Genomic DNA, 12,082 nt, shown 5'->3' with positions numbered 1-12,082 from the left:
TATATATATATATATATATATATATATATCTTTAAAATACAAAAATGACCAAAATTATTTAAAATAATACTCAAGCTAGTATTCTCAAAATTTTATAAAATTCATTACTTTAGATTGTTTGAGATCGAGGAAGCTCGAAAATCAATTATCATCGGGGAGGGTCAAAATTGGGTGTCAACAACTGTCCCTCGTTTTACTTGGATTGGTGTAAGAAATCCAAGGAAAATGAAATTGACCAAGCCAATTTTGACCGACTAAACATTCATCTTAAGGAAAAGGATTTGGCACGGACTTTAGGAAGTATCGTCGAACCCCCGTAAATGGGTTTCCCACATATCTCAGGCTATATGAGGATTCAGGCCATCTATAGTTCGATACGCTTGATTTGACGCACGAATTGAAAGAATTCAAAAGTCGTCTCGATACCAGATTATGAAGGGACCGAAATGCTCGGGAATAGGATTTAAGGGCAAATGTTGGAACGCAGCCGAGTTTTCAACATTGAGCCCGCCTACATATCCTTAAACCTCGAGAATGAAGCTATATGTAGTTTGACTCAATCGGTTGAAAAGGAAATCTATTATGCTAGTTAACCTTTAGTTCTGGACAAGTGACAAATTAAATCGAGTATGAAAAGGAGGCTTGAAACCTCTTAGCCATGAATGTGGAGCTCTTCACAAACATAGGTAAGAATTTACACTGACATAATTTCCAAGATCTTGGTGCATTATCAGTTGGATTAAATACTTACTTCCGGCAGATACCAAAATTTCCGGATGCAAAACTGAAATCGAGGAGAAAAACCCATATGCCTTCTGGTAGGGGTGTGGTTTGATTGTAGTGGAAATCGCTCCTCTACTCGCGTCCTAAGAGTTTGATACTCCTTTTCGGACTATGTCTCAGTTCGCTGCTTAGAAAAAGTCCACGTTGTGCAGCATCCTTTTTGATGTCGTCCACACTTGTGTATGGTTTTGGAGAATTCATCCTTTCGGATGCTCTCGACAAAGATCGAGAAAAAACTCGTCAGTATAAAAAATGCAATGCAAATGGGAGATAGTGTCTTTTACCGTGCTGACACTTAATTGCTCCCTTCAGCACTTGACGTCAAACTTCATTGGTTCGATGTAAAGCAAATAAAGCTTATGTCTTATGTTTGGAATATAATCTTCAATATACTCTCCATTTGATGTCAAAATAAATAAAAGTTGATGCAGCGATGATATTTTCTTGATGTCGTCTTCGATGATTCTCTTGGCATTCACTCTTGCCAAATAAAAGATGCAGTTGATGTTGAGGGTTAAATATTTCTCTTGAGATGCACGATTTTCTTTTTCTGGCAGTGCATGATTTTCTCTTTCGCAATGCATGACTTTTCTGCAATGCACAAATTTTCTCATGCAATGTATGACTTCTTCTTCGTAATGAATGATTTGTTTTCACAATGCATGAATTTTCCGCGATGCATGAACTTCTTCTCGCGATGTATGACTTTCCGTGATGCATGAATATTGACTCGCGATGCATTATTTCCTGCAATGCATGAATATAAACTCGCGATGCATGAATATCGATTCGCGATGCATGACTTTCTGCGATGCATGATTTTCTGCGGGGCATGAATATCTTCCCTTGATGCGTGATTTCTTGCGGGGCATGAATATAAACTCGTGATGCATGAAAATTAACTCACGATGCATGACTTTCCGCGATGCATGATTTTCTGTGGGGCATGAATATCTTCCCCTGATGCGTGATTTCTTGCGGGGCATGGATATAAACTCGTGATGCATGAATATTAACTCGCGATGCATGACTTTCCGCGTGCATGATTTTCTATGGGGCATGAATATATTCCCGTGATGTGTGATTTCTTGCGGGGCATAAATATTTTCCCGCAATGCATGATCTTTCGCGATGCATGAATATTAACTCGCGATGCATGATCTTCTGCGATGCATGAATATTAACTCGCGATGCATGATTTTCTACTGGTCATGAATATATTCCCGCGATGCCTGATTTTCTGTGGGGCATGAATATCTTCTCGCGATGTGTGAATATTAACCCGCGATGCATGATTTCCGGCGATGCATGATCTTTCGCGATGCATGAATGTTTTGTCTTTATGCCACCCTTGGTACCAAATGAAGATAGTGCTTTAATAGAAAAACATAGTCATCTTCCGGGTGCCTTCTAGATAATCATATCGTCTCAATTGACATTAACGGTAAAATGACCCTTCAAGTAGTGTATCATCTCAATCGACAAAAGAAATAAAATGACCCCTCTGGGTGGTAATAATATCATATCTGATAATATGATGCAGATGACGTAATTGACAAAAAAACCTAGACTATCTTTCTTGAGATTTTCACTTGATTCATCTTTGAACACAGTTATATCTTCATTATAGACTTCAAGTTGCTGAGAATTGAATATATCAATAATGTAACATTCCCATGTCTTTGATATGTGCAACATAAAATGGTTCCTACATCCACAGAAAAATTATAAATTTGGGGAGAGCTTTTTTCCCCCTTGACTTCTCCACATTCAAACGATCGAATAAATCTGGTGATTTCAGAGCAAAACTATAAACCTGAGTTCACAGAAAAATCGTTATTTTTAAAATGAAGTGATATATGTCGATTCTTCAGTTGACTGCTCCTTGTCCTGCTATCTCTGGTTGATTTTTCTGATCCCCGACTCTTGATTGAAAATACAAAATATTTTATGCCACAAAAAATTAAACACCACATGGAAAAATTTTAAGAAAAAATAAATTTTTGAAAAGTAGTATCTTTTTTTTAAAAAAAAGTTACTGCCAAGTATCATCTCACGTCAGGCTTAGCCAACTTCTTTGAGTCTGATGCTTGGAGGCCTTTCTTATTATTTGCTGTGGAGTATTCGAAGTCACTATAGACTTTCGATAAAACCATGTCAAAATTTTGAGGTCATCCTCAAAATTTCTGTCCCAGTTAATTGTCTCGGGTTATCTTTGAGTGCCGATGAGTAAATCACGAAATTTTGAGATCCTCTCAAGAATTCTGTCCCAATTGCAAACTTTAAAGTGACTTCAGTCTTGTCTTACCGAGGATAAATCTTGTTCTCGAGAATATTTGAGTCCCTCTCAAAAATTCTATCCCAGTTTCTATTGTAAAAAGGGGGAGAAATCTTACGGGAAATATGATCGAACCCTTGTGGTGCCTATGCATCCCGTTGAGGCAGGAATCAGGTCAAACGTAGTTCCTTCTCAAAGATTAACTTCAATAAGAAATTTTACAAAGAAATCGATCGAGGCCGACATAGGCCACCTACGTGTCTCATTCTTTAGAATTCAGATCGAACGTAGTTCAAATACAAAGAAATATTAAAAGGGATAAATGGGGTGACCGAGGCCAACATAGGCCACCTACGTATCTCATTCTTGATAATTCAGGTCAAATGTAGTTCATTAAAAGTGGGATAAAATTTCAAACAAAGCAATTACATGCAAATAAGATGATTACAAGGAAATAACATATATACAAATTGAAGCTTCACGTGTAAAATCACTTGACAGCGTCTGAGTTGATAGGTTTCGGCAATGTGGTGCCATCCATCTCCGACAAGACCAGAGCACTTCCAAGTAATAATTTGCGAACCATGTAAGGTCCTTCCAATTCGGTGCAAATTTTCCTTTATACTCATCCTGATGAGGAAAAGTGCGCTTAAGGACCAACTGACCGATTTCAAAGATTCTAGCTCTTACTCTCTTATGAAAAGCGCGAATCATTCTCTATCAATATAGTTGACCATGAAAAACAACAACCATTATGTTATCATCAATCAATGTTTATTGATCAATCCGCTTGCTACCCATTCAGCATTACTTAATTAAGCTTCTTCAATGATTCTTAAGGGTAGTATCTCAACTTCAGCAAGTATGACTGCTTCTGTTACATACACTAGCAAGTATGGAGTCGCCCCAATCGACGTTTTGACAATCGTTTGATAACCCAACAAAGCATATAGCAAAATATCATGCCAACACCCTCGGTGATTGTCAATCATTTTCCTCAAGATCTTGTTGATATTCTTATTAGCAGCCTCTACAGCTCCATTCATTTGAGGAATATAAGCGTTTGAGTTTTGATGAGTAATCTTAAATTGCTCACATATATCTTTATCAAGTGACTGTTTAGATTTGCACCATTGTCAGTAATGATGGATTCTGGTACTCCAAACCTACATTTCAGATTGCCGCGAACAAAATAAGCTACAACTTTCTTGGTCACCGACTTGTAACAAGCTGCTTTCACCCACTTGGTGAAATAATCAATAGCAACCAAAATAAATTTGTGTTCGTTAGAGGCGGATGTCTCTATGGGACAAATGACCCATTTCCCAAGCTACAAAAGGCCAAGGCGAACTCACAACATTGAGTTCATGAGGCGGCACTCGGATCAAATCACCGTGCACTTGACATTTATGACATCGCTACACAAACTTGCAACAATCATGCTCCATGGTCATCCAGAAATAACCCGCTCGAAGGATCTTCCTTGCCAAGTGAGTCCATTCATGTGCGTACTACAAACTCTAGCATGTATCTTTTCGATAAGCTTCGCAGCTTCAACAACATCGATATATTTGAGAAGACCTAAATATGGAGTCCTACTGTAAAGGATTTCTCTACTTAGAAAATAGTTGAGGGCCATACGTCGTATCGACTTCTTCTAGTTGGATGTGGCATCTTCAGGATAAATCCCAGATTCCAAATACTTCTTTACATCAAAATACCATGGCAAATTGTCTGGTTCTGCTTCAACATGTGAACAATGGACCAGATGTTCTTTCAGCTCTATATCTAGAGGATTAATATAATTAGTGTCTAGATATTTAATCATTGAGTCGATGGTGGCAAGAGCATCAGCCAACTCATTTTGCTTTCTGGGAGTATGCCTGAACTCAATCTTGTGGAATCTTTTGCAAAACTTCTGTATGTACTACACGTATGGCGTAATCTTTGGGTTTTTCACGGCCCAATCTCCTTGAACCTGATTAATTAATAAGTCTGAATCTCCAATAACCAATAGCTCATGGACATTCATGTCAATGGCGATTTTCAGACCGAGGATACAAGCTTCGTATTCAGCCATGTTGTTCCTTCAATTAAACTTGAGCTTAACTGCCATAGGATAGTGCTGATCGGACTCTGACACTAAGACCGCTCCAATACCTATTCCTTGGTGATTTGCCGCTCCATCAAAGAATAATCTACAACAAGGATATATTTTAGAAATATCTTCACCCACAAACGATACTTCTTCACGTGAAAATAAGTCTTGAGCAGTTCATAGTCTTCATTAATAGGATTTTCTGCAAGATGATCAACTAAGGCCTGTGCTTTTATCGCCTTCTGGGTCACATACACAATTTAAAATTCACTCAAAAGCATTTTCTACTTAGCTAACTTTCCAGTCGGCATCGCTTTCTGGAAAATGTACTTCAATGGGTCCATCCTTGAAAGAAGGTATGTTGTATAAGAAGACAAATAATGTCTCAACTTCTGAGAGATCCAAGTCAAAACACTACACGTTCTTTTCAAAAGAGTATAACTAGACTCATATGTCGTGAAGTTCTTGCTTATATAATAAATGGCTTGCTCATTCTTTCCTGTTTTGTCAAGCTGCCCAAGCACTCATCCAAATCTGTTATCTGAGACAGACAAATACAACAACAATGAACTCCCTTCTCACGGAGGAACCAATACCGGTGAATTGGAAAAATAGTTCTTGATAGCATCTAAATGCTCTGACACTCTTCAATCCACTTTATTAAAGCATCTTTCTTCAACAACTTGAAGATAGACTCACATACCACAATTGATTGAGCTATGAATTGACTGATGTATTTCAACCTCCTTAAGAAACTCATCACCTCCTTCTTAGTCTTCGAAGGAGGTAACTCTTTAATTGCCTTAATCTTGGAAGGGTCAAGCTTAATACCTCTTCTGCTGACTATAAACCCCAACAACTTGTCAGCTGGCACCCCAAATGCACATTTAGCGGGATTTAACTTCAAGTTTTAACGATGCAGACAATCGAAGAACTTCTTTAAATGTGTCAAGTGGTCCGGACTCTCGCGGGACTTGATTATGACGTCATCTACATACACATCAATATCCTTTTGAATCATGTCATGAAATATGGTCTTCATATCCCTCATATAAGTAGCGCAACATTTTTGATACCAAATGGCATCACCCGGTAATGATATACGCCACAAGGAGTAATGAAGATGTCTTTTTTGCATCTTCCTCATCCACCAGAATCTGGTGATAACCTGCGTAACAATCCACGAATGACTGCATTTCGTGTTTAGCACAATTATCGATCAAAATGTGAATGTTTGGCAACTAGAAAATATCCTTTGCGATGGTTTTATTCAGATCTCTGTAATCGACAAAATTCTGATTTTCCCATCCTTCTTGGCAACTATAACAACATTGGCCAACCAAGTCGGGTATTGTGTCACTTCCACTAATCGAGACTCGATCTGTTTAGTTATCTCTTATTTGATCTTTAAACTTAACTCAGGCTTGAATTTCCGTGCCTTCTGCTTCACTAGATTGAACCCCGGATTGATCGGCAAATTGTGAGACTCCACATTGGTACTCAGCCCTAGCATATCGCTGACCTCCCAGACGAACATATCGACGTATTCAGTCAGCAAATGAATTAGATCCTTTCTTTGAGATTCATTCAAATGGACACTGGTTCTGACCTCTTGGGCACACTCTTGGTTTCCCAGATTCACAGTTTCAGTTTCTTCCAAATTTGGCTTATGCTGATTTTCAAACTACCGATATTCCTCATCAAAATATTTCGGTACCTCATCTTCCTCTTTGTATTCTTCAGCCTCGTCATCACCTGCCTCATTTTGTTCGTTCAGCTCGTGAAATGACATGACATTGGTAGGTTTAAAACTAATATTACTGAAACCATAAACAGACAAAGTTAGGAAAGTAAAATATAGCAAATAAGTAAATAAACAAATTTTAAATAAAAGAGGCTTTCATTCAAATTGGAAAAGAACGCAAACTTTGGCCATGGAAAAGGGACATGTTTCCCTTTTTTAAACATCACGGGGGAATTTTTAAAATTTAGGGTATTAAGAAAAATGCAAAATAGTGGGTCTCAGACCTCTTCCGGACCGCCACCGATTTCTAAAATATGCATAGACAATGTCCTTCTACCAAGATGATTGGGGAATCAATATTGGCGTGGAAGTCCGATTCTGGAGCTATACTCCAGGCTCAACATCACGAATACCAGCTATCTCGACATCTTCTTCTATGACAGTATCAATCTCTTCAAAAAGGCCGCATATTCTTTACCGGAGGCCATCATGATCGGCGTACTCCCAAAATGAAAATGATTGATACAGATGTAGGATAGGCTTAGCCAATGCTTAACCACTGCTCTTCTTCATCTTCATCTCATCATCTCTGGGGATGTACCCCAAACCATCTCGCTCCTTTGACGGGTAATGGGATAGGCTCAATACTCCCTTGGGAATTCCTTCCCAATCCAAAACCCTGTTCAAACCCATTCTACAGCATCACAGTGGCGATCATCTTGTACATGGCAGGCATAGGAGGTTGTGGTTCCAAATCGTCACCGGTGGCATTTACCAGCTCCACAGTGTAGAAATTGGTACCTCGCGAGACTTCATCAATAATGGGCGTCTTCCCGCCGGAGTGACTCCCTTCGCCGTGAATAACTAGTTCTTCATCCTTCCAAATGAGCTTCATCATTTGGTGAAGAGTAGAAGGCACAGCTCCAGCCATATGGATGAATGGTCTTCCCCAAAAAAGGTTATAGCTGGTGTCAATGTCCAAGACCTGAAACTATGCAATGAATTCTGCCAGACCCATTTGGATGAGCATATTCACCAATCCCAACGTATATCTTTGTACTCTGTTAAAGTCTCTTACATTGACTTGGTTTTGTTAAAGCTTTCCCAAATCAAACCTTAATACCTTAGAGTCAACAATGGGCAAATGTTGAGACCGAACCCATCATCCACCAGGACATGATTTATGACCCTTTTGAGGCATATAACAGTGATATGCAGTTCCTTGTTGTGTGACCTCTGTTCAAAGCGCAACTCCTCGTCACAAAAGCTAATCCGATGCCCTCGGATAACTTGGTTGATCATAGACGTTACATAATCGTTGCTTGTGACCATGGGCATATACATGTCGTCCAAGTCCTTCATGAAGGCTTGCCGATGCAATTGGGAGCTCATCAGTAGGGCCCACACGGAAATCTGAGCTGGGGTTTTCTCCAAATTCTTAACAATCGAGTAGTCCTTTGGTTGAATCTTTCTCTTGAATTACTTTGCTTCGCCTTAACTTATCATCCTTTTCCCTTGATCCTTCTTCTATCCTCTAAAATCCAACTCTTCGCGAGTGAAACACCTCCCAGATCTGGTCATACCCTAAGCGGCAGCGCTTTCAATCACAAACATCGGCCTAACAGGATCTTGGAATGGAACCAAGGCAACCGCCTTCGCGGGTGTCAGGATCACAAACTTCTTTTTATCTTTAACGCCCAACAAGGCCACAACCCTTTCTAACTCATCATGGACAATCAAAGTTATCACCTTTGACACGCACCAGTCATCAACCGTCTCTATGAAGTTGGTTTAAAAGTCTCTATGATTCGGCAAAGGATTGGTGTTGACATTGGGCGCGATCATTTGAGAGAAACCACTTCTTAGTCAATCAGATCTTGAATCTTATGTTTGAGGTTGATACAGTCCTCAGTATCATGTCCAACGCTTTTGAAGTGATACGCACACCTTTGATCGGGTTTGTAGAAAATGGAACTAGTATCTGCTGACTTGGGCCCCATTGGGTGAGTGTATCTATTTACACCAACTCGGTCGTGCAACTTTGTTCGGCTTTCAGCGAGCGCGGTAAAGTTTCTGGGGGCTTCTTCTCGAATCAGGGTCGAGGTGGATCAAAGCTACCTTGTTGGGGAGGAGGAATTTGTTGATAATTTTGGGTATTTGGACGGGGAGTTTTATTTCTTGGATAAGGATTTGTTTGGTAATTTGGTGATGGAGCTTGGTAGTTTGTGGGGGCATTTCGGTATACTGGAGCTCGGACTTGATATACTAGCGGAGGTGCTCTGTAATATGAGTGCACATTGGCACAGTAAGGAGCAACACTTTGGTAAGTGTGGGATGGAATTTGGTAAAGTGGGGGAGAATATTGCTAAACGAGAGATGAATTTTGGTACTTTGGAGGGGGCATTTTGGTATGTGGAGGTATCATTTTGGTAAACGGGAGGATGAGTATTCAGATAACTAGCTTGCGTGTAGCAAGTTTGGTAAGAATTCTGGGAAGGTTGAGGACGACCTTGGTAGGATGATGATCTTCTGGGGGTCTTCCTCCCCTCGTAAGAGACAGCAGAAACATTCTCTCTTTTCTTCTTAAACAAACCCAATGATCTGGGTGACGCAACAACACGGGCAATGTTCCCAGTTTTAATCCCATCCTCGATAGGTTCGCCAATTTTGACTATCTCAGCAGATTTTGTACCAATGAGCAGTATGAATTTGTCGTAGCATTCGGGCTCTTGAACCCGCACGAATACTTCGACTATCTCTTTCTCGGACATAGGAGGCCTTACTTTAGCCGCTTCTTTTCTTCACCTGTATGCAAAGTTTCTGTAGCTTTCAGTGGACTTTTGTTTCATCTTTTCCAGGGAGCAGCGATCGAGAACGATTTCCATGTTATAAGCAAATCGATTGATAAACTCCTTGGACAGGGCATTCCAACTGGGACATTGTTTGGTCTCATGGGAAGTGAACCATTCTAGAGCCTCCTCGCATAGACTTCGGCTAAAGAGCCGCATCAGCAAAGTTTCATATCTACCAACCCCGACAAGCTGGTTGCAGTAGGCTCTCAGAAGGGCCATAAGATTCCCTACTCCTTCGAAAGTATCAAATTTTGCAATCTTGAACCCTTATGGGAGGTCCATATTCAGATGAATGCACAAATCCTCATAGTTCAGACTAGAAACGTCGGGGATGCATTGAACTCCTTCACGGCTTTCCGGATCTCTTCCTTTATATCCACCTTCGCCCCTTCCTTTGTCCTCCACTCTATTTCCTGATCCTCGTATTGGTCTAGCTTAGAACCGTACACATCGTGCTCAGTTGGGACGTGGATCTTGAAAGTTGTTCTTTTAGGTAGGGGTGAGTGAAATACCCCAAAAATGACTTAGGTTAACTAGAGCCTAACTTGTTGGTATTGATGTTCTGAGGTCATAAATATGTATAATATATGGTATATAGTCAGTATCTAATGTATTAGAGGTGTTGGAAGTAAAACGTCAAGGGACGACCAAGACGTTCGACGACTAAGTCACCTAAATGTCTAAAATGTAGTTCCATGTGTTTATGTGTGTTTCATGGTGTTTCAAGGTTCTTAATAGAGTTAATATAGCATGTATAGATATTGGTTGAAGTTTCGTGAGGTTTGGAGGTCAAACGACCAAGAATATCCAAGGCATTCGAAAGATATGCCTTGAGTCAACCTTGTACGTCTAGGCGAGTTTCGTCGAGTTTAACGTGTTCGTTTTGAATGAAATTCATGTGATAGGTGTTAAAATTATAGACGATTGTATTTTGGTTGGAAAAGTTCGGGAAATTTTTCCCAAGGACCATCTAAGAGTCCTTGAGGAAGAACCCAAAATTAGTGTGCAGGTTGTCCCAGGCAAACCCTGGCGACGGAGCAGTAAACGGCCAGTTGTGGCTGTGATGCCCCGTCAAAGGGTCCCATAGTGAGGAAATTATCCAAGGGTGAAGAGAGGAATCTTTTCCAGTTACTATTTCCACCGACGGAGGCCTGTAACGGCCCGTCGAGGTGGTGACGCCCCATAAAGGGCAGGCGTTGCACGACCTGCCTTCCTGCGCAGGTGCTGCTGTCCACTTACCAATTCACCCACTTCTAAAATGAGTCATGGAAGGTTATTTAAGGTTTATTTGGGTATTTTAATTAAGTATATAAAGGGTAATCACATGGAAGACCTCATTCTTCAAAATCATAAACCCAAAACACTTAGAAAATATTCCAAAACATCCATTAAAGTCCAACTTGAAGAGGCAGCTTGGTGAGGGGTTTTGTGCCGAAATTCTTCATCAAGGTGAAGAATTATCATCCTTTAGGTATGACTTTTGATCCTTGAAACTCGTTTTCTCAAGGATCCCAATTCTCAACATATTTTTCAAAGTTTTCTGAAGTGAATTCTCCAATTTTAATATTCTACCATGGGTTCTTGCATAAATGATTTCTAAACATTGAATTATGATATAATTGATATTGTATTGATGAATTCAATCTTAATTACCTATGAACCCATGTAAATTGATGAACCCTAGTTTTTGACTATAATGCGGGTTACTGATATTAAGTTAATATTGTTGAATTGTTATGTCTTTTCTTATGGGCTTTCTAATGATATAAGAGTTGTACTCAATTGTTATATAATTTATCCTAGATTGTTAAACCTAGATTGAATTTATAGAGATTTAATTTGATTTTATGATTATTGCTCGAATTGTTGGTTATGGCCTTGGGTTAGGGCCTTGTGATGTTAAATTGGACGATTTAGCATTGAATTGAAGTGTGAATAAGGGAATTAAGGTATGCTGCCCGGATTTCTTTAATTTGATATTAATTACACTTTGATTCTATTGTGATTGGTATGGTCCACTTATGGTGGCAGTGTTATGTGTTTAACTTGCAATTGACGTGGCCTTGTCGGCGTTACTTTATGCAATATGATGAGCATGGCCTTATTGGAAACTATTTGAAGTTATGCGTCTATTTGTGTAGTTTGATTATGTGAAGCATGATGTTATATATCTCCATGTGAAGCTATATTGTCATATAGGTATTCTTGTACATATGTTGCCTTAAGTGATCATGTTAGACTTTGACTTGACATTATGGGTATAGTGTTAGGTTAAGTCTTGGTTATTTTTAATTTACTTTATGAGTGTATGTGGAATATATTAATGA

At 39.5% G+C, this 12,082-nt stretch overlaps 1 protein-coding gene across 1 annotated transcript; it reads right to left on the bottom strand.

Annotated features, from left to right (window-relative positions):
* Positions 1–4,718: 4,718 nt before the first annotated feature.
* Positions 4,719–5,141, bottom strand: LOC107021623. The gene is made up of 2 exons (XM_015222322.1): positions 4,993–5,141; positions 4,719–4,944 (listed from the first exon to the last, which is right to left on the bottom strand). Exons 1-2 carry the CDS (start codon positions 5,139–5,141, stop codon positions 4,719–4,721), a joined length of 375 nt encoding a protein of 124 aa, XP_015077808.1.
* Between the last annotated feature and the right edge of the window lie 6,941 nt (positions 5,142–12,082).

Source organism: Solanum pennellii, chromosome 1 (genome assembly GCF_001406875.1).
Source record: "Solanum pennellii chromosome 1, SPENNV200".
Taxonomy (NCBI): Eukaryota; Viridiplantae; Streptophyta; class Magnoliopsida; order Solanales; family Solanaceae; genus Solanum; species Solanum pennellii.
This window is presented reverse-complemented; position numbering and strand designations above follow the sequence as displayed.